Below are 21,697 nucleotides of genomic sequence, written 5' to 3' on the forward strand. Positions count from 1 at the left end.
CAGGAACTGCTGGGACTGATGCTTCCACTGGGGCAGGAGAAGGGAGGGATGGGGCCTGGCGGGTGGGTGGGTAGACGGGAAGGCCGAAACAGGAGGGAAAGAAGAGAAGAGAGGCTTGAAGCCCTGATGCAGATCTAGGGGGAAGCCTCTGTCAGAACCATCTGAACTTCCAAGTGGGCCGAGCTGAGGACCGGCAGCAACCAGCCCTCTCCGGACCGCCCTGAGCCCCGGGGCTGCTCCTCTTCCAGCTCCACAGCTGCTGCTGCCCGTGGCTCCACCCACCCTCGCCCCCCACCCCCTAGACCACACACCAGGGAGCAGGACCAGCTTGCTCCCTCCCTGGCTGGTTTGCAATTTTGATTTCTCACCTTCCCAAACAGCCAGGATTTATGGCTCACTTGACAGAAATATTTAATTTTCCAAATGTCTATTAGTCAAAGGCTGTGGAAATCTCCAGACCTAACATTTCTGCATTAATATCCATATAAGCTGAAGCCAAATAAAGATCTTCCCAGAGGCGTGGGAGGGGGAAACGAGGAGGATGAAATCCTGGGCAGAAAAGGAAAGGGCCCTAGACAAGCCCCCGTGAAGCTCGCACCGGCCCCACCAGAGGCACCAAGCCAAGCACCAAAGCTTTGTTATCGTCCTATTAACACCAGCAAGTGCTGAGCACATGCCCAGTGTTGCACTAAGCGATTTGAACAGCCAGGATGTCGTGTAATCCTCACAGCCCTGTAATCAGCCCACTTCTCAGATGAGGAAACTGAGGCATAAAGTAATCTAAGATCACCCAACTAGAACCCCAATTTTACTGACTCTTATCCACTATCAAACCGTCTCTTTTGTATACATGATGGAAATTCTCTTTCTTTCTAATGGTATAACTATTTCTATTTTCAGTGGAACTAACTATTCAATTCAATTCTGTCTCATTAGATTCAGTGATGAATTCAATGTGTACATATGTGTAGGGACCCAGCTATGCATGGAGCACTGCTGCGGACATAATAAATGTAAAGTCAGGCCCCTCGTCGACCACGACCACGACCTGAAAATCTCTTTGGAAAGCTGGGCACATGCAGTGTCAACACAGGCAGCAGGGTAACGCCACCCGCTAGCGGACTCAACCCTACTGAGATAAAGAAGGGAACAAAAAAGACTCAGAGCAAACAAGAGAGACCCTGCCAGGCCCCACTCCAAGCCTGATGCCTGAGAGCGTTCATTCACACTAAGTGCAGGACAGGGGAGAGGAGAAGGGAGGCGGGCGAGATGGCAAAAGTGAGGCAACTGAAAAATCACAGAAGGTGGATAAGGAAACCAGGAAGCCCAGCTGCGGGGACAGAATACCCGCGAAGCTCCGGAGTCCTGGCTCGCTAGCACACAGAGTGGTAGGGTGGTTTCCAGTAACAACCCCGAGTGATGAGAGTGATTGAGCTGTGTTCTGAGCACACTGGTTAAGGAAGCATGGCTGTTGGTCACACTTTCCTTATGTCCATTCACATGAAAGTATTTCATTCAAGCTGCCAAAGTACTTTTTTTTTTTTTTTAAGTTTTGTTGCTTAAAGAAGTTAAGTTACATTCTGTAACTGGCTCTGTAATTAAGCACCACAGCCAGGCAGGACTGGCAGCTCCTGCTGGACAAGAAGATTGTGTCTGGCCCTCGCTACTCAGGGCCCAGCACAGGTAAGCACCGAACCAGAGATGAGGGTCCTGGGGCTGCTGGTGCCTCATTCATGCACAGCCGAGAAGGCAGGGGGAGCTAGGGAGTCTCTGCCCCTCTGCCCCAAAGTCAGTCCTGGGGGGCCAAGACCTCATTCCCCAGCTCCCAGGAGGCCAAGCTTAGAGTAGAATTGCCACCCCGTGGCCCCAGGGGTCCTCTGCTATCCCCTGGGGGTCACTGTCACAGACTTCTTGGGAGTCCCAATCCAAGCATCAGCAGACTGATACAGGAGCATCCTCACCCCCCTTTGTCCAGTCCTCCATGGCTCTAGTTAGTTGCCGCCTAGAAAAGTGACAGGAAGAGCAAACGAAGCAAAAAGATGAGGCCGCACCACCATCACTGTGGTGAGGCTTTACTAAGGATCTCAGAAATCTCCATAGAACCAAACCCTCACAGCTACCGAGCCAGAGCGAGAAAAAAAAGCACGACCCAGAGAGAGACCAACCTAGGACACCCACACCCACCATGTCTGGCAGGTGAGAACGTCTGCCTGCTTGCTTTCTGCGTGAATCGAAAATGTCCCGAGTCCATCTGCCTCTATCAAGTACGTTCATCCAACTGTTAACTTGTATGCACTCTACTCGCTCATTAATCTTCTATCATTTATGTTGCGTGTAGATGCCACTGCATCAGCCTGGCTGATGTGAAGACGTCCGCGGGGTTTTTAACTTACTGCGTATGGGGGGAAAGGAAGTAATATTTAGAGCACGTTTACTATAATGCAGACACTTCACGTAGGTTTCTTTCTTTTCACCTCATAACAGCCCCCTGGAGAGGTATCATTTCCGTTTTACACATAAGAAAACTGAGGCTCAGAGAGGCCAAGTAAGTTGCTCAGAGTCGCACAGCTAGTAAGTATCAGAGCGGAGATTGTTTCAAGTGCATCTGACCCTGACTCCGATACCACTAACGATGCCTTCTTGATGTTGTCACCAGCAAAAGCGCAGTGCGAGGCCTCTCAGGTGGCAAATCTGGAGACAAGAATGCTCTTCCTTTTTGCCCTGAGCCTGGCTGGCATTTCAGGGGCTGACTTACATGATGAACGGGCTCAGGGCACACATGAGATGTAATACGTCTTGATTTAGTGAAGCACTTGATAGGTCGTCTGATTAAATTTTATTTGCAAAATTAATTCAGATTGTCTTGGCTGGGTGCTCCCGTCACCCAGACAGCAGAGAGGCTGGGAACCTGTAAACAAGTGGTCAAGAGAAGAGGCTGATGATGGCAGGAGCGCAGCCCCAGGGGCAGGCGACTTTCGACAGCAGTGCCCCCAGCGTGGTGGAACTAGGGCTGGGGCATGAAGACTGTGGGTAGATGGAAGGGGCGCCATGCGGAACGGAGAGCCCGGGACGCGGGAAGAGGGTTCCTTCTCCGCTGGTGATGGTCGGACCGTGCTGGGCGATGGAGGAGGCCAGGGAGGGGCGTTTTCAGTCCCTGAGTTCTCTGTGGTCATAACACATGGCCCAGAAACACCCTGAGCGGGCCACAGGAGGGCAAGAGTCAGCCCTGGTTCCTGGATGGTGTCAGCAGGAGCTCCAAGAAGCAGCCAACGGCCAGGGTGACTGAAGCCTCAGTCAGGCCAACAGGGCAGCGGGAGTTGCAGATCGGGGCCTTCTTTGAGCAGGAGGGCGGCCTAGACGGCGTCGGCTCCAGTAGGGATGTCAGCTCACACCGGGAAGGGGAGGCCCACTGGCAGGCTGGGGACCCAGGGCCGGGAGGGAGAGGGACAAACTGACGGTGAGGGGCAGTCAGGGGCCCGGTGCCGAGTGGAGGGAAACTGACACAGGAGTGGGAACGGGACTGCCATTCTCCATGAACAGAGGAGGAGAGAGGAGATGAATCGTTGTAATTGTGAACCTATGGGGCACAGTCAAAAAAGAAGAAACAGGTGTCCTCTTGTGAGTGTGTGCAGCAGGCGAGGGGGCTGCCGTTGTCTTGTTCTCCTAAAGCAGAGTGTAGGGGTTAAGCCCGCTCCAAAGGCAGGTAACACCCAGGATGCTGAGGAGAAACCTCGGGACTTAGACAGAGTGGGTGGGCGGAAAGGAAACCAGGCAAGACCCCAGAAGAAAGCAGGCACCTGAGGAATCTCGACCCCCGCCTGTGTGGAGCTGGCAGGAGGTAAGGGGAACTGACTGGAGCGGGGCGGAGGGCGGGAGGCACAGCCTCCAGGATGCGCGCTGCATTATCCTTGTGAGGTGACTAGACCTGACTTGCATTTGAAAGGTTTACTCTGGCAGTGACGTTTAGAACAGACTGTGGGGAAGGGGACAGGGCGGACAAATGAGGAAGAGGAATTTGAAAAGAGGATGGCGGTTCGGACTAGGATGGTGGTACCTAGCAAAAAGTTTAAAGTGGTGAAATTTGGGCTGTATTTTTTCAGGTAAAACAAACAGGGCTGTTGAAGATTTGAATTCGGGGTGTGAGAGAAGAAAGAAAGGACTCGTGAATGAATGAATGAATGTATGCACGCATGCACGCATGTACACGTGCCCCAGCCTGGCTGCATCGTTGCGCAGACCCGGTGGGACGTCCTCTCAGTCTCCCGGGCCAACCCCCCCTTGCTCCTCTTCAATTTAAACCTTGACCGAGACCTGTCGCTTCCAACAAGCTGACAATTTACTTTAATCCAAGTGAGACAGCCCTTTGTGTGCTGGCATGGAAACCTAACCACCACCTGAAAATGCATTTCCATGAAAAGAATTGTTTTCAAGTAGCCAACAGCCAATTTATAAATAATTGCTAGAAATATGACCTGTTCCTAAGTGGGAAGCGCCTGGATAAACGCTGTCATCGCCTAAACTGTCAAATCCGAGGCAAAGCAATTTCTGTTGCCTCCAAGACTAATGGGCCCAGCCCGGCCGTGACTCTTAGGCGACAAGGCCATGGAGAGTGAAAAGAAGCCCCAAGGCCCCTCGTGATGACAGAGCAGCTGGGGACAGAGGGGAAAGGGACGTGCAGAGTTCACGCCACTCACAGCTCTCCCAGGAGGTCGGAGGGGCCGACAAGAGAGTAGACGGCAGACCTTGTCTCTGCTCCCCCACCCCACCACTCCCACCTCACCACCTAGACACTGGGCGCTTCTCAATGCTATCTGCCAAGTAAGAAACTGCCGAGAAGGGAAAGGCAGGTGGACAGTGAGAGGGAAGGCTGCCTGCTGTGTGCACCTGGCAGCAGCCTCTGTCCCAGAGCGAATTCCACTGAGGGAAGATGAGAACGTCTGGGAGTGTGGGCTGGGCGAATGAGTGTGCCAGCAGACCCGAGTGCAAAGCACTGTTAGCAACCTCCAGGCAAATCAGAGCAGCGGAGACACAAGCCCGGCCTGTGACCTCTGTGTCCGCTCCAGAGACGCCCTCCCACCCTCACCTGGCCCCGCGCCTCCCTGTGGCTTCTGGTCCGCCATCGGGTAATGAGAGCGCCCAGTGAGTAAGCAGGAAGCTGCTCACCGGGCTCTGCATTCAGAATCCCCCCACCAGTGAAAAACATCAGAAACACTGACTTTCTGGGTCTGGCAATTTACAAAACTCCATTTGCAAGAGTTAAGTGTGAAGTCATGGTGAGGCTTGGTAGACAGCACGGTGCCGCCCGTGCTTTGACCCAAGTGTGCGTGGCCTGGAGGAGGTCCAGGGCTGCAGAGAGCAGCAGCAGCAACCGCCCCTCCAGCAGGCCTCTGTGGACCACCCTTTCAGGATGCCCGGTTGCACTGTGGTTTCCGTCTCCTCGCCACGCTCCCAAGCCGAGCAGACATCCCCCATTTGGAAGGAGGGGAAAGGGCATGGGAAGGGCATCTGAGCTCACCCACGGGAGACTAGACAGGAAGAGGAAGCCAGGCCACCCCTGCAACTTTACGCCATACACCAGCAGGAAAGAGAAACTGGGAGAAAAACAACCAAAGTGGAGGCAGGAGTCCACGCAGGGGCCGTAAGTAAGGTTGAGAGATACCGTGGTCCAGGGCCGACTCCCGATCCTGACACTGAAAGAGATGGACGCAGGACGTGCGGCGAGAACACAAAGGCTTTCGTGGCAAAGAATGGCGAACTGCCCCCTCCAGCGATCCAGGGCTTTTTTAGAGCATAAACTGTCACTGCCAAGATATCCTGGGCTCAAAAACTCACATCTACAGACGTTTTTGCTGGTTCCACTGGGGTCCGACTCTAGGTTTTTTAACTTCAGATATTCACTCACCTTTCTGTGGCTCACGGGGGCTATTCCAGGTACTGGGGGTGGGGTGTGAAACCTGTAACATTGTCCCTAATGTAAATGTCCCACAGGCACCCAGCCTGGTCACCTCTGTGCCTCCCTGCAAAGTGGTTTCTCTGTTTGAAAGCCTGGCCTTGACACTGTGGGCTGGCCCTTCCTGACCGCACCCTCACTTCCCGCCCCGTCCCATCCCCTCCACTCCGCCGGAGGCGCTGGGAGTGCACAAGCTGCTTTACTCCGGAGTGGGAAATCTCCAGGCACAAGTGACACACGGGCAGGCAATTTACAGTTACTCACTTGTTCAGATGCCTCAGGACCCAGTCCTCACTCCTGCCGGTTCCCTGACCCCTTTCCATGCCTGCTTCCCTCCCTAGGCCCAGAGGGTCCTCTCACTCACAGCTCTGGGCCCAGGGGAAGCCAAGTGCCGTTTTCTGGTTCCAAATATAACCCCTGAGTTCAGGTCATAGCTTCTTTTCCCGTAGCCTCTTGGAAAATTAATCCATTTCTCATTCCTCTGACCTGGGTCAAGTTCCCTAGGTTCCTAACACTGTTAACCCTCCGACCCCACTCCACTTTTCCCACACCACGTTCCTCTGAAAGCACTTCCAGCTAGGTCACCAGGGACTTCTAAAGTCACAATTCCGGGACTTCTTGGACGCATGGGATGCTGCTGGCCATCCCTGCTCTTTCCTTTGTTTTCCATGACACCACCTCCCCCCCGGCCCCGTTTCCTCCCTCTCAGTCACCCCGAAGGCTCCTCCTCTCACCCCTTAAGTGTTGAGTCTCAGATTTGATCACTGGCCCTCTTCTTTCCCATGCTGCCCCCTCCCTGGGCAATCTCGTCCAACCCTTAGCTGATGGTCCCAAATCTGTACTTCCAGCATCTTTTCTATCTCCCAAATTCTTGGATTTGTGTAATTATTGCTCATTATCATCTCTCCCTTGGAAATAACCTCAAACCCTGCCTCCCTCCTTCCACTCCCCAAGCTGAATCCCAAGTCCACCTGCACCCAACACTCCATCTTCTCCACGCCTGCACCCCAGCAACTGAACCGTCCTGGAGGAAACCACAGAGCCGGGGTGACTACTGGCACTTAAATTTTATAGCCACAAGGTTCAAACAGGCACTCAGCATCACCCTGTATTCGCCCTACAGATCCCGGTAAGGTCATCCCCCGGTGCTTTCAGACTGCGGTTTGATGCCTTTCTTTCCTCTTATGTCAACTCCCCTCAAGACCGTCATCTCGTTGCCTCACCCTGTGGTCCGTCGAGAAAACAAGTAAACAGGAACCCCCTTAATTTCCCGCCACCAAATCTGCAGCCTTCCCTCCTCCCGATCTCATATCTCAGTCATCCCCCCATTTATTCTCCCAGGAGAGGCCAGACTAGCAGCTTTCCAACCCCTCGCCTTCTCGAGCTCTTCATTCTAGAAGGGATCCCCGTCTTTCCTGGATTATCGATTTATTCCCCCCACACTAGGTCATTCCCATCACTCTACGCATGCTCCGCCATTCCTGTCTTTAAAAGTAAGATGCCCTCCCTGGAACCCACGTCCCCCTCCAGCCGCAGCTCCACTGGTCTGCTGCTCTCACAGCGCACCTCAAAGCGCCCTCTGGGCCCGCTCCCCCACTCCCCTCCTCCCGTTCACTCTTTGTTTACTCCAGCCTGGCTTCCTATCAAGGTCACCCATGACCGCCATGTTGCCAAATCCTGTGCACACTTCTGTGTGACCCCTCAGCACCACTGGACACAGCTGGCCTCTCCCGCCTGGGTGCTGTGGCCCCACCCTGCCCTGGCTGGCCTCCTCTCTCTCTGGCCACCCTCTCTCCATGTCCACTGCTGGCCTCTCCACCTCTACCTGACTCTAAGATTGGCAAACGCCCGGGCTCAGTCCTCAGCCCTCCATATCTCTGTTTTCTTCCTACATTACTTTTATTTTCTCCTTCATCACTAGTGACATCCAAATTAACCCTGACCTTCCGCCTGGGCAAGAGACTGATATCCGACTGCTGACCTGTCGTCTCTGCTCAGTTGTCTAATTGGCATCTCCAGTGTAATCTGCTCCAAAGAGAAGTCCCAGCCTGTCCCCCTGACCAGCCCAGCACTCCTCAAACCCTGTTCCTAGTCAGCACTGCCAAGGGCCCCACCGTCCTCCCAACCACTCCCATCCTCCCAGTCCACCCACGCCAGTCTTGTTGATTCTACACCAGTGACACCACGACTCTGCTGGCATCTGCCCACTCTGCTATGACCCTCCGAATTTAAGCCACTTTTCCCGCCTGCACGGCTACAACGGCCTCTCGGGGGGTCTCCTGGTTCTACTCCAGCCCCTCTACAGCCCACTCTCTCTCGGCAGCCCCAGCTCCACCAGCCGCCCACAGCCTCCCTCCTCAGCCTCTGCCTGTGCTGGTCCCAGGCTTCTGCTCTGAGCCCAGCAGCATTCTGTGGCTCGAAACCTTTCCAGGCTTCGGGTGGGGGTGTTCGCCATGCCTCTCCCATCCCCATTCCAGCCCCACGTCCTTTTAAAAGACAGCAACCTTTAAACACGAAGCTTCAGCTCCCATGAAGGGAACCCTCTTCCTTTGTCACACTTTATGTCTGTCCACAACCACCACGTAACAATACCCCCTGGGGGACATGTTTCTCCTGAAAAGAAAGAGCCAAGAAACAGAGCCTCCCCCGCCCCCACCCCGCCCCGGTCCCTGGGATGACAGCCGGTGCTGGGCCTGCCTGGGCTGTGCACCCACCCCTGCGTGTCCGACAGGCATTGCACGGCGCCAGGTTCCCCCGGGGAGCAGGTGCCCCCGAGCCGAGGTGCTTCCCCGTGCAGAGCGCCCTTTCTCCCCTGCAAATCCGCCACTCCTGCTGAGTGACTTTCAAGGAAACAGCGAGCCTCTCGGGGCTTGGATGTCCTGTCTATAAAATGCAGGGGCCGGGAGAGTGATCTTTGGGCTATTCTGGCTCAAATATGCGACGCTTCTCTGGTCTAGAATGTTGGTGTGGAGTTATGTTTCCACACAAAAGGCCTGGCCCCGAAGCAAAAAGCTTGCTGGTACAACACAAAGGGTGTTGGGGCTGGGGGCAGGCGCCCAGGGACATACGTCTGCTCCAGGGTGTCTGTGCCAGAGCCCTGCACAGGTGGCAAGACTCCCCAGCACACACACCTGTCCCACCTGTCCATCCTCCAGTCCGGCCGCGGCCAGCACTTATAACACGGCACGATGCGTATTTTCACGCATCAGGGAGCTCCTGGGTGCCAGGCAGGGTACGGGAGGGAGCGTGGGCCTGGAGTCTGGCAGCCTGGACTACTAGCATCATGCTTCGGTGCCTTCCGGCACCAGGCAACAGGTGATGACTCACGCAAAGGCTTTACTCAGGACGCCTGTGCGGGCATCTCCCCAGTGTCCGTCCCGGACACGGCCCCCCACCGCGGACCCTCGGGACTCACCCTGACATGAGACCAAGCAGCCCTGCCCGCTCTGGCAGGCGCCCGGCAGCGGTAGTTGCAGATCCCCTCGCATCCAGCACACCTGGCCCCCTAATGAGAAGTTTCTCACACTCTAACCAGACTCCCTCCATTGGGCAGGTTCAGTAAAAGATTCTCATAAAAAGAAATTCAGCACATTTAACCCAGATTTCAGCACATTAGTTGACCCGCAGGTAGGAGCCTGAAGTTTCCAAATTATCGGGCAGTTGCTGTCTTTTAATTAAAAAATAATAATGATGAACTCATGTAATTTCTGGTCTCTCCCTGAGAAAGGTTTTCTGATTTCGCAGGTAAGATACTGCAGTGGAAAAACCAAGTGTTTATGTTGGGAAAAAAACCACGTCTGAGTGGCTGGAAACAGGTAAGTCTTCCCTGCTTGGTCGTGGCAGCTCCAACCTCCCCTCCATTCCCCCCCCACCCCACCCCAGCTCCTTCTGCCTCCACTTACCTGATCGCTGCCCTGAAAGCGTGTGTGAGGCTGCACGTCTGTGCGGGCGTCTGGCCATCCCTGATGCTTCTGCCTGAGCCCCGCTCAGCAGCTCCACAGTATTCCTCCCTCTGCGTCCCTCCAGCTGTCCAGCCACCTGTTGAGGCCTCTGCGTGCCAGGAGCCAGACATGCCTGAGGCAAGGTCTCTGACCTGTAGGGTTCACAGTCCAGCTGCAAAGAGAGATCTCAGAGTAATTGAGCACAGATGCTCAGGGCCGCGGTGGTCACACGCCCAGGGTGTTCCAGGGGCAAGAAGACGGAACTGTTTCTAGGAAAGGCTTCCAGGTGAGGCTTCACGGAGGAGATGACCACTGAGATGACTCCTGAGGATGAGTGGAGGGGAGAGGGGCGGGCGCTTCAAGCAGATAAGACTGCCGTTCAAAGGGGCGGGGGCACGAGCATATAGAGGGAGTGGTGCCAGAGCCCAAGGGCCAGGCTGCCAGGGGAGGCCCCCACAGCTCTGCGGGCAGGAGACTTAAGCTGGACAGTCAGGCAAAGCCACACCCACCCCTCGCTGTTCTGAAGCTGTGCTCGGCCCCAGAGCCTGGGATTAGAGAGAGAACAAAATGGTATTTGGTTCCTCCAGCAAGATTCTGAGTCGTCTCCTTGTATTTCTGATTCACACCCAGTTCACGGAGGCCTGAAGCCCCTGAAATTCCACCCTTATTCCTAGTAGCCGCAGAGTGGGGAGGGGACTATGGGAGAGGGGCGGTATCCGTGACTCAGAAAGGGGAGTGACACATAGGTACTCAAGCCGAGGCAGGAGGGGACAGGCTGTGCCCAGGCCCCCTCAAGGTGCTGGACTCTCGCCCAGACCGCAGTCCCCTTCCTCTGAGTGCACCTCTTCAGAGAAGGAGTCAGGCTGTTGGAACGGCAGGTGCAGAAGCCACAAACGCCCAGCGTGGCAGGAAACAGGCAGGCACGGTCCCCCAGGAAGTTCTCCGCCATTCCAGAAAGAATCCCTCCAAACTGCTTGGTCTGTTCTCACGTGGCCACCCTTGCCCCACCCCCTCACCCTCCTTGATCACTGCTCTGGACCAGACCTCATCCTGAGGAATGCACAAGCAAACCCACATCCACCGGGGATGAACCAAGCGAACAGGAACGGACGGCCACGCGGGACTGTAAGGGGAGGCTTTCAGTGCGGCGTGCTGCCTGCCAGCACCTCCCTTCTCCTCTGCACACTGGTTCCCACGGGAGGAAGCTGCCCCAAGGACCCCGTTAGAAGCACAGGACAGCTGTGCCTCGGGGTCAACATCTGGACCAACTCAGGAGGACCAAGGACTCTGGCCATTGGCCACAGCGGCACCAAGGGGAGAAACCGAGGGCACCCAGGCCACAGTGTGGGCACCAGATCACAAAGCGGAGCCCAGGGGAGCTCAGCCCTGAGCCACGCCCCTTGCCAGGGAGGGAGGGAGGCTGCCGTCCTTGGTTCATCTCTGAGCGCGCAGCCTCAGCTCAGCAGTTCTCAGCTCCTTTTCTGTCTTCACAAAGCCTGAGTTAAAGAACCACTAGGTGCCGTTACCTGAAGATTCCTGAAACTGGTGGTCCCCACCGGGCCATTTTAATCACGATTTCTCGAGTCCCGAGTAGGCAAACCCCAGTAATGAACAGCTTCAACGCCTCCCTTCCCGAATGCATCGCTATTGCTATTTCACACAAGAAAAGAGGGCATTAAGGGCCTGAGCCCTGTGTATGTTAAAATCTCATCATTTCCTGGCTGTGTGACCTTTGCCAAGTTACTTCACCTCTCTGAGTCTGTTTTCGTCACACATAACAAAGGGTTAATAATAATAGTGCCTTAAAGCCCTTAGAATAGTGCTCACAACACAGTATTCAACACACGTCAGTTATTATCATTAACATTATTATATGTGGTAGGATTATGGGCGATTCCCACCCTCTTACGTGTACCTTACTGTATTTTTAAACTCTCTTCAATGAGCATACATCATTTTATAATAAGAAAAAAATTATCATGGGGAAAAACCTTCAATTAAATTAATTCAATATAGTTTCAGCCAAAAGAACATTCTAAAGACTAGCGACAAGGTGGTTTGGAGTGAGCAGAGCTGCATCTCTGGTGTGACTGCATAACGCACACACGTGCTCTCGGTCCCTCTTTAGCAAACACGCCCATGTCTCCTCACAACCGTGGCTGAGGTTTACACCATTACACCCCGCAGCGTGAGCGGCCGAGGCGGCTGGTCTGGCCACCCCCAGGCCCGGCCCCGACCGTCTCTGGTTCGTCGATGCCTCTCTGGCCCCGAGAGCACAGCCATGGGAGACAGCAAAGCCCTGCCTCGCGGCTGGACCCCTGCAGCTGAGTTCTGACCCTGCCACCGACCAGCTGTGTGGTTTCGGCCAGCCGTGCGACCTCCCTGCCTCAGTTTCCCCACCCACAAACGAGAGACAACAGGAACCTCCAGCAGACGGTTGCTGTGAAGACCCAGTGAGGCACCTCAGGCACCACGCCAGGCACCTGGGAGCCTGCGCTGCGCTCCCCGCCCTCGGGTCCTCCGTCACCCAGGTGCTGCCTGGCTTCCTCTTTCTGGTGCAGTTTGTGGAATGGGCCACATATGGTTTCCTCGACGACATCTCTAGTGGTTCTCCCCAGCTGTCCGAGTCCAGCCCTGACCCCTCTCCTACTTCAGGACCAGAGCTCTGATGCCCCCTGGAATGGTTCCCTTCCTTGTTTGCCCTGGTAAGTCAAACGCAGTCAGCTCCAAACCCAAGCAAACATCACCGGCGAGGGACACAGCTTCCTTGTAACAACAGTGTTGCAGTTCTTCCAATGTCCAAGGAGTATTTTTATTGATACCTACCTGTTGTGGCCATTTTGGCTGAAAGGGCTTATTCAGGTCAATTTAACACATCTTATCAATGGTTTACTCAAAAGGTTTACTCAGAAAGGAAGAGGGTCACCCCTGCCCTCAAGAAATGCTTAGTGTTCTGGGTGAAATAAACACAGGAATAAATAATTTTAATACACTGAGTGGTAGATTCTCCGATAAACCTGCTGAAGGTTTGATGATGGCTCAAAGGAGGGGTCTGTCGGCTCCGCCCAGAGGGGAGGGGTCAGCAAAGGCTTGAGCTGGGCCTTGCAGGATGAGCAGGAGTTTGGCAGGTGGGCAGGGAGGCAAAGATAGAGAGAGCAGAGCCGACAAAGGCCCTGGAACGTGAACGAGCAGAGCACGTTCAGGAGGCTGCGCCTAAAGCCGCGCCTGCTCCCCGGGCTGTGGGAGCAGGTGATGGAACACACTGGAGGGCCCCACGCAGGGACGAGTGGTGCTTTTTGAGGCCACAGCCCTCTTCGAGAACCTGATGAATGCTACCGACCTTGTGCCTCAAAGGCACAGATTCACAATTTTGCATCCAACTCTGAAGACCTCCCACCAACCCCCGAACCCTTTCAAGGACCCCTGTGTTGATGACACCCAGGTTCTGCACCCTGCGCGAGCATCCTCAGGAAGAAACCTGGTAACTAACGTGCCCCGACCCTGCATTCTGCAGCGTGGGTTATCCCTCCCTAAAAGCATCGCGACACACTTCCCCACATCAAAGCTGCCTCACTTTTTCCCGGTCACCGACCCAGGCCTGCGAGATCTCTGGTGATCTCTCCCCAGAGGCCAGGAAGCTGCCTCCGTCACCCTTGGGGTCACCATCATGTCCATAGGTGCCACCAGCCCAAGAGACACTCCATTCTCTGCCTGTCCACCTCACCCTTCACTTTCCATCGCCAGCTTCTCCACCGGTGACAAAGCCACAGCCCCAGCCCCACAGTAACTCAATTATTTAAAAACTGCACCCTTGAGAAGGCCTTTGGAAGCCAAGCAGGTTAGAGCTGCTGGTTCCCCTTTACCTGGCTGCCTCCTTCCCCCTCAGGGACCCCACTGTTTCATCCCCACTCACATTCCCTGTGCAGAGACTCACCAATGGGATCCCCGTGGAGGCATCTGGCTGATGTGTTTGGTGACCCTCCTTAGCTGGGAAAAGCTGACATGGCTTTAAATATTTAACCACTTTAAATACATAGGTAATGATAGTAACTTTGCTGATGGCAGCTTGAATGAAGCTCCAGATCAAATAAGATTTGTTGAAGCTAAAATACTTCCAATTAAGTCCCCGGCCAGCTTCCCTCACAGCAAACAGCCACAAGGGACAGCTGTGTATCCCGCGAGAGCACTGGACTTGGAGTCCACCTGCAAAGAGGGGCAGACAGTACTCTTTTCCACTGTGTAGTTGTGAAAATCAAATGAGACTTGTGTCTGCAAAACCGCTTCCTTTGGGGACCTATTATTAAGTGGATACAGATGTAAGGGATAACTATCACTGATAGTTTAAGTTGCTCCCTACTCGTCTAAAGGGTCCATCCTATGATTTGCCAAACCTCTTAGTCAGAATCTCTTTAGGACAGCAGGGACACAGGCCCCGGGCTGTCCCACAGGCCCCCAGAAGCCACCCCAGCACTGACACGAGGGCTGTACTCTCCTCCCACAGAAGATGCTCCATTTCAAGACGTCATCCCCTAGACAGAGTGTACCGTGTGCTTCCTCTGACCTTGGTTAGACCCTGGGCTGAGTGCCTCTGACCTGCTCCGGAAGTGGCTCTGGCCTTTCCTTCCCTTGCACAGAGTTCCTCAGGAGAAAAGCAACCTCTCACCTGACCCCTGGACCAGTGAGGACACTGACCTTCCCCCGGATACTTCCCCTGGGAGGACCCCAGGCCATCCCGGGATACAGTCAGGGCGCTGAGCCCCAGTGGGCACCAGCGGAGTCGTCCTGCAGGCTTACCTGGATTGCCTTGACCTGACGATGGAGAAACTCTATGCCTTCCCCCCTCCGACTTCTTCCTTCTCTGGAGCGAGCTAAATCGTTGAACAGGAGGGCTGCCAGTTTAAAGGTCTCAAGCAGCAAACTCCAGCACCTGGCCCACCTCAGCACTTCAGGAGGAGAAGGGACCTGAGGCAGCCTGCCCAGCCAGCCCGAAGCGGCAAGGAAGCCAAGGATGATGGCCAATAAAATACACACAATTTCATTACTAATGTGAAAACAGATTCTAACTCATGGAGAAAGAAGAGGGAAATCTGCTCGGAATACTAAGTCCCAAGGATTTGGAGTGGCTGGATGGGCTTGTCCTGAGACAGTGGGCCTTTTACAAAACAGACTTCACGGGGAGGGAATCAGATAGACACGTGCCTGGTAGACCGGGGTGGCACTGGAGGTGGGGGCCGTCACCTGGCACCTTCTACTTCCCGGAACAAGCACCTGCCTGTAACTACTGCGCCCCATTCTTTCTTCCCAAGAGGAGCAGCATCGCCAGAAACACCCCTCCTCCCCACTGGCCTAGAACCAAACCCGTCCTGGAGAGCAGACCCAGAGACAGGCCCGTGTCTGGGGGGACGTGCGGAGCTTCTGAGACCAGGAGCGGTACTGGATACCCAAGCTTCTCCCTATCTCTAAAGGCTTCCGCCCTCATTAGAGCGATGTGATATGTGAACGTCTGTGGCTATGACACCTAAACACACTTTTGTTTATTACGGCTAAATAATTAAGACAAGGGTTTTACTTAAGCATTGGCCTTGGCAGTAAATCTCAAGCTTGCTCTCCGGGTTTCCTGGCTGTGTGATCTGTAGATACTGATCCCCGCCCTCCACCCTGGGTCCAGCCCCGTAACAAGGAAAAGCTCATTCAAAGGTCTGCTTTTACAAAGAACGAGGAAGTCTGTGTTCCAACCTGTACACAGAAAAGCGCGTATTTGCTCTGCTGCAGATTCACTCATTCATTATCGAGCATCTACTTTGTGCGTGGCGCGGGGCCAGCACTGAGGTGAAAGCAGGCCCGGGCAGCCCTGCGGTGCGGTGGGGAGGAGCTGCAGACGCCCCTCGGTCAGGCACCTCGCCAGGCGCGCGGTGAGGAGGGCACGGGGCGTCCGGAGCCCAGAGAAGAAGCAGTGATTAGCTCAGCCTCGGGGTCTGGGGACAACCCCCAGGAGGTACTTGCATTTGCCTCCCTCACTGTGGGTTTCCGGGTAGGACTCCCGCAGGCAGGACAGAGACTGCTCTGGTGAGAGACCCCACGGATCCCAGTTGTACCCACCCATCCTCGTTCTCCTCGTGTCCCATAAAGAGCAGTGCGACAGCCCTGCTCAGGGCAGTGACTTTATTCTGAAGCTTGCTCTGTGGCTGGGACGCTGTGAAGCATTTGTACACAGGAGGTCCCCCACCCCCGACCACAGCCCAGACTTCCTCCTGCCTTCATCCTCTCATTTCCAAAGAAACTGTTGGCCAGGTAAGGAGGGGATGACCGAACTGCAGAAAGGAAGGGGAGTGGGGGGAGGGGTCCTGTGTGTCCGCTGATGAGCAAAGAGCAGGGGACAGTGACACAGATCAGTAAAGCTCGCTCTCCTTTAACCGCACTGTAGACCTTCAAACGTTTGACGCAGTCACCCTGAGTCCTCTCTCCCACCTTCCTGCAGCCCCCTGGCCATGTCGCCAGCCCGCTCCTGGATGCACTGTGGATTTATTCAGTGTGTCTCAGGGTGAGGCGCTCGGTCCTCGATGCCACGTGCCCCCCGACATGCTCTAATCAGGGTCCTTCCTATAGCTCGCATCGGGGGCCTCACGGAGTTTGTGTCAGCCCCACCTCCAAGTCCTCTGCCCAAAACGAGGCCAAGGCAGGTCGCCCCATTCTGTGTTCAAAAATCTGGACGCGAGACTTCTCATTCACTCGTGGTTAATTCCATCGTGTTGGCTTTGGCCCGTTGTTCTGCCTGTCCATCACCCACAGGCAGATTCAAGTCACCCGGTGGAGTGGCTCCCCTCCCTCCCAGCCCGGCAGCATGTGCGCATTTGATAATCTGCCTCCTCGCTCTTCATCCAAGACATCAATAGATATGTCACCCCGGATGGGCCCATGATGACACCGTTGGCACCAGAGACCTACAGGAAGGGCTCAGTTAATATTTGTCATGCAAATAAGTAACCGAAGGAAAGCCTAGAAAAGGTGAGTTCTCTCTGGGTCCACCCTGCTCCTTAATCAACGCTCTGGGTCCGACTACAAACCAGCTGTAAATCCACCTGTCTGCACATAAGGGCTGTTTACAGCTTCTCATCTTATTCCTAAGGACACAGTCAAGGCTTGGCTCAAGGCTGCCTGAAGTTAAGACACCCGTGTCTAAGATACTTAGACACAGTAAGCTTTTAAAAAAAAAAAAAGAGCAGGTGAGGTTGACCTGCTTGCTCTTTGTGAGAGCTGCCGGCCCCGGGGAGCACCCACGTCCCCAGAGCTGCAGAACCATCTGCTCCACGCACTCTTTCCAAATGCTGGAGGAAAATAGCAGGGACACAGAATGCTTTGTAGTATTTTTAATCTACTTTTTTCTTCTCTGTGAAAACATCTGCCTGTCTTCAGTCTTCTGGCACCTCCCACCCTCCTCCCTGCGATTTCTCAGCGCAGTGCCTCTTCCCCTGCGCCCCTAAGGATGTTTGTCGTCATCTCACACGGATCCGCAGCTTTGACCCACCGGGGTATAAACGCAGCCCTGTGGTCAGGAGAGGCCAGTCAAGCTGGCCAATACTGTACTCATATGTATTCATGCCTACTACCGAGAAACACAAACTACGCCCGCTGATTGGAGGCGGGTTATAGCATCGCTTCATGCCTCGAGGGCCGCTCGCGATGTGCGGCACTGCAGATGTGCATGGATATGTGTGCCAAACAGCACTCAACATTCGGAGTTCCTGCTACAGTAATAATAGTGAATGCTTGTGTCACTTCTCTGCTCAGGTGCTAAGTGCCTCATGTATGTCGCTCGCTTAATCCTCACTTCAGTCCTGTAAGGTGGGTACTAGTGTTCTCTCCACTTCACAGCTAACGGAAGCACGCCGCGGGAAGCAGTACACCTGTGCCTGGAACCCAGACAAATCCAAGCCCGAGTTTGGGCTCTCAGCTACTGCCGCCTTTTCTTAGGCATGTTTACATACATCAGCAAGACCCCGTCCCAAGATGTCCACTTCACTCCTTCCAGCCCACCGGCACACATCACATTCTCTACATCTGGCTACTCCTCATTGTTCCCTGAACATTCCACGTACTTTCACACCACAGGTTCCTCTGTTCATGCTATTGGCTCTGCCTAGAATCCCCTTTCTCCTCTTTTCTACCTTGAAAACTCCTGTTCATCCTTCAAAGCCCAGTTCAACGTCATCTTTTCAGTGAAGCATGTCCTACTCCCATCCTGGACAGGATGATTTGTTCCCTCCCTTCCCGTCCAAGAGCAATCTGCTTGCACTGCACAGTATGATAACCGGCTAGAGCAAGTTTTATGAATAGTGCAGGATTCTGGAACAGGGGGGTAGGAGCCAGGTGGCTAACAAAAAAAATAGTAAGAATAAAGCTTGCAGTTTGTTGGGCTTTCACTCACTCACTCATTCGATAAACACTTACTTAACGTCTACTGTGTGCGAGGCTCTGTTCCAGACACCAGGGATAGAGCAGTGAGCAAAACACAGCGATCCCCGCCCTCACGGAGGCTACGTGCTAGTGAGGGGAGACAGGCAATAAGCAAGACACGTGAGTAAACGTACTAGAAGGTAGTAAGTGCCGAGAGGAGGGGAAAATGGGGGGAGGGACAGGGATGTTTTGTCATGGGATCCTGATCTCAGAGACTCATGCTCAGTTGCCACAGGAAGGTTCCAACCAGAATGGCACAGAGGGAGTCCCTTTAACTACGCACAGAACGTGGCCAGGGCTTCAGAGAACACGTGGGTCCCTCCACTGTCTCACTTCCAGCTCTCGCGGTGGTGATGGGGAGCCAAGGCTGTTCCATTACTTTGAGGAGGCAGATACAGACGAAAAAGACCACCTGATGGCACAGCTGGGACTGACACACCCAGAGCAACCACACCTAACAGTGACGGAGGGGTGTCCATACACACAGGTGCGCTGCCCAGCACTTTACATGGATCATTTCTTCACATCCCACAGCTTTAGAAGGTGAATGCTGATATCAGCCACCTTGTGTAGGTGAAAAAACTGAGGCTTGGAGAAGTTAAGCATCCTGACCGAGGACCCACAGAGGTTAAATGATGGAACTGGGACTCAAACACGGGTCTGACTCCGAGGCCACTACACCACCTCCCCAAACCCCAGAAGTCATTAGTCTAGAGCTAATCGGCCAGGAGTCTTATTCTCTGGGTCATCCCTAAAACGTGCCCACGAGCAGAGACAAGACACCAGGAGGGAGCAGAGGAGGACTCTCAAAGCCAAGCCTGTTCCAAAGAGGGAGCCTGCATGGTCCTAGGATGACAGCTGGGCTCCTGGAATAAGAGTTCGGTTCTGCAGCCAGCGTGAGGGGCTTGGTTGAGGGGAGAGGCTCCAAATCCAGGCCTGACCGGGCACGTCCCTCCTGGGCTCCCCACACGCCTCTCCTGCCCCCCAGACCCAGCCCAGTGCTGCCATCACCACACCCCAACCTGCCCTGCACAGGAGGCTGGAGAGGCTTCCCGGGAACCTGTGCCCCTGCCAGGGGCTTCTCCTGCTCTCTCCTCCCTTCTCCCACCAGGCCGCGGAGACCACCTGCCACAAGTCCTGTCTGACACTCCTCCATTACTGCAGTTACCTGCTTCCTGTCCCCATCCAGGAAGGTCACCAAGGACCCCTGAATTGCCAGATCCCTAAGCACAGTTTGCCCTCGTCTTACTTCCCGTACCTTCCTGCAGCGTTCCGTGCTGTGGACTACTCCCCCACTTCTTCCTGGGTTTCTGCGACACCTTTCTCTCCTGGCTGGCCTTCTACCTCTGGCTGCTTCCCTGGTCCCTCCCGTGGACTCAGGCCCTCAGTGCAGGTGGCTCCAGGGCCCCGTCATCAGCTCTCCTCTCTTTTCACATTAAACGTTCTTTCAAGGGGCTCTCATCCAAACCCGTGCACCCCGTTTGCCTCGGTTACAAAATCTGCATCCCCGGCCTCGGCCTCCCTCCTGGGCTCTGGGTGCGGATGTTCGACTGCTGGCTGGACACCTCCACGTGGATGTTCCACAGTCACTTCAAATCAGCTAGTCTAAAACAGAGCTGAGGCCATCACCTGCTACTGCAATCTAGCCCTCCCCTGTACGCCCTGTCTTGGTGAATGGCTCCCAGCTGCCCTAGACGGAGACTCAGTGATCACAAATGCTGGTGAGGATGCGGAGAAGAGGGACCCCTTGTGCACTACTGGTGGGAATGTAAACTGGTGCATGGAGGTTCCTCGAAGCATTAAACATAGAACCACCATATGATCGAGCAATCCCACTTCTGGGAATATATCCAAGGGAAATGAAAACACTATGTCAAAGAGATATTCGCACCCCCTCATGGTCATAGCAGCCTTATTTACAATAACAAGACGTGGAAACAACCTAAGTGTCCACTGACGGATGACTGGATAAAGAAAACGTGGCATATATATACAATGGAGTATTATTCAGCCACTTAAATAAACCAGGGAAATCCTGCTATTTGGGACAACACGGATGGACCCTGAAGGCATTTTGCTAAATGAAATAGGTCAGACAGAGAAAGACAACATCTGCACGATCTCACTTACAGATGGAACCTAAAACCCAACAAACCTAATACACAGAAAAAGAGATCAGACTTGTGGTGACCAGAGGTGGGGGGAGGGGTGGTGTTGAAGGAAAATGGTCAAAAACTTCCAGTTACAAGACAGATAAGCATCAGGGATGCAACACACAGCACGGGATGGTTAACTCGCCGTGGGACACACAGGCAAGTTGCTACGAGAATGAATCCTAAGAGTCCTGATCACAAGGAGAAAATTTGTTTTTTGGGTTTTTTTTGTTTTGCTTTCTCTTTTCATTGTATCTAGATGAGATTATGGATGGCAACTAAATGCACTGCAGTAATCATCTCACAATATATGTAAGTCAAACCACTACGCTGTAGCCCTTAAACTCATACAGTGATGTATGCCAATTATATCTCAATAAAACTGAAAAAAAAAAAACCCTCTGTCCTATGAGAGTAACTCGTATTAGGAATTCTGTAACTAATGGGCCTTACAGTTACATTAAAAGGGTATGAAGTATCGGAATGCTTTTTTTTTTAATTAAATCACGTTTAGTTAGTTTTAATATTGCATATATTTTCTGTCTTGGAAAACATGCTATTAACTAATTAATGCTAGTGAGTCAATAATACATCAACTTACAGTCTTCAAGTCAGGATTCGGGCCATATCTCAGACTTCGAATCAGCGCGGTGAAGCTGGAAGGGATTCCGTTTCTCACTTCAGGGACCATGAGCGTGTGGTCTTTATAGGGTAAAGATGTTTTTATTGATTTGGGAACTGTGGTATTGTGATTTATAATAAGATATGTATATATATAGTAAGATATATAAATATATATATATATATATATATATATATATTTAGTCTACATCCCCATTTCTGGCACAGAGCTCCTAAAACCCTTGGAATTTCCTAAGCGGTGAGCATGATAAAGTGTCTCGTTATGTTAATGAGGTGACTTCTGGACCCCACCTGAAGACAGAGCTGGTTGCCAGATCTGACCACGTGATTAGAGGGTTCTGGGAGAGGAGAGGGGCTGGAGGTCGAATCAATTGCCAATGGCCAAGGATTTAATGAATCACGGCTATGTAATGAAACCTCCATAAAACTCCCAGAGGACAGAGTTCAGATAGCTACCTGGTTGGTGAACCCAGGGAGTTCTGGGGAGAGCGGTGCCCCCGGAGAAGGCATGGAGCCGCATGCCCTTTCCTGTACCCTGTCCTCTGCATCTCTTCCAT

At 53.6% G+C, this 21,697-nt stretch overlaps 1 protein-coding gene across 1 annotated transcript in view; it reads right to left on the bottom strand.

Moving 5' to 3' along the window:
• Positions 1-21,697, bottom strand: part of LOC116661543 (nascent polypeptide-associated complex subunit alpha, muscle-specific form-like) — a 76,010-nt gene that overhangs the window by 39,176 nt on the left and 15,137 nt on the right. The window contains exon 3 of the mRNA XM_032473840.1: positions 9,853-10,063. Within this exon, the coding sequence (XP_032329731.1) occupies positions 9,853-10,063 (211 nt within the window). The remainder of the gene's footprint in view (positions 1-9,852; positions 10,064-21,697) is intronic.

This window comes from Camelus ferus, chromosome 35, assembly GCF_009834535.1.
Source record: "Camelus ferus isolate YT-003-E chromosome 35, BCGSAC_Cfer_1.0, whole genome shotgun sequence".
In the NCBI taxonomy this organism is placed as follows: Eukaryota; Metazoa; Chordata; class Mammalia; order Artiodactyla; family Camelidae; genus Camelus; species Camelus ferus.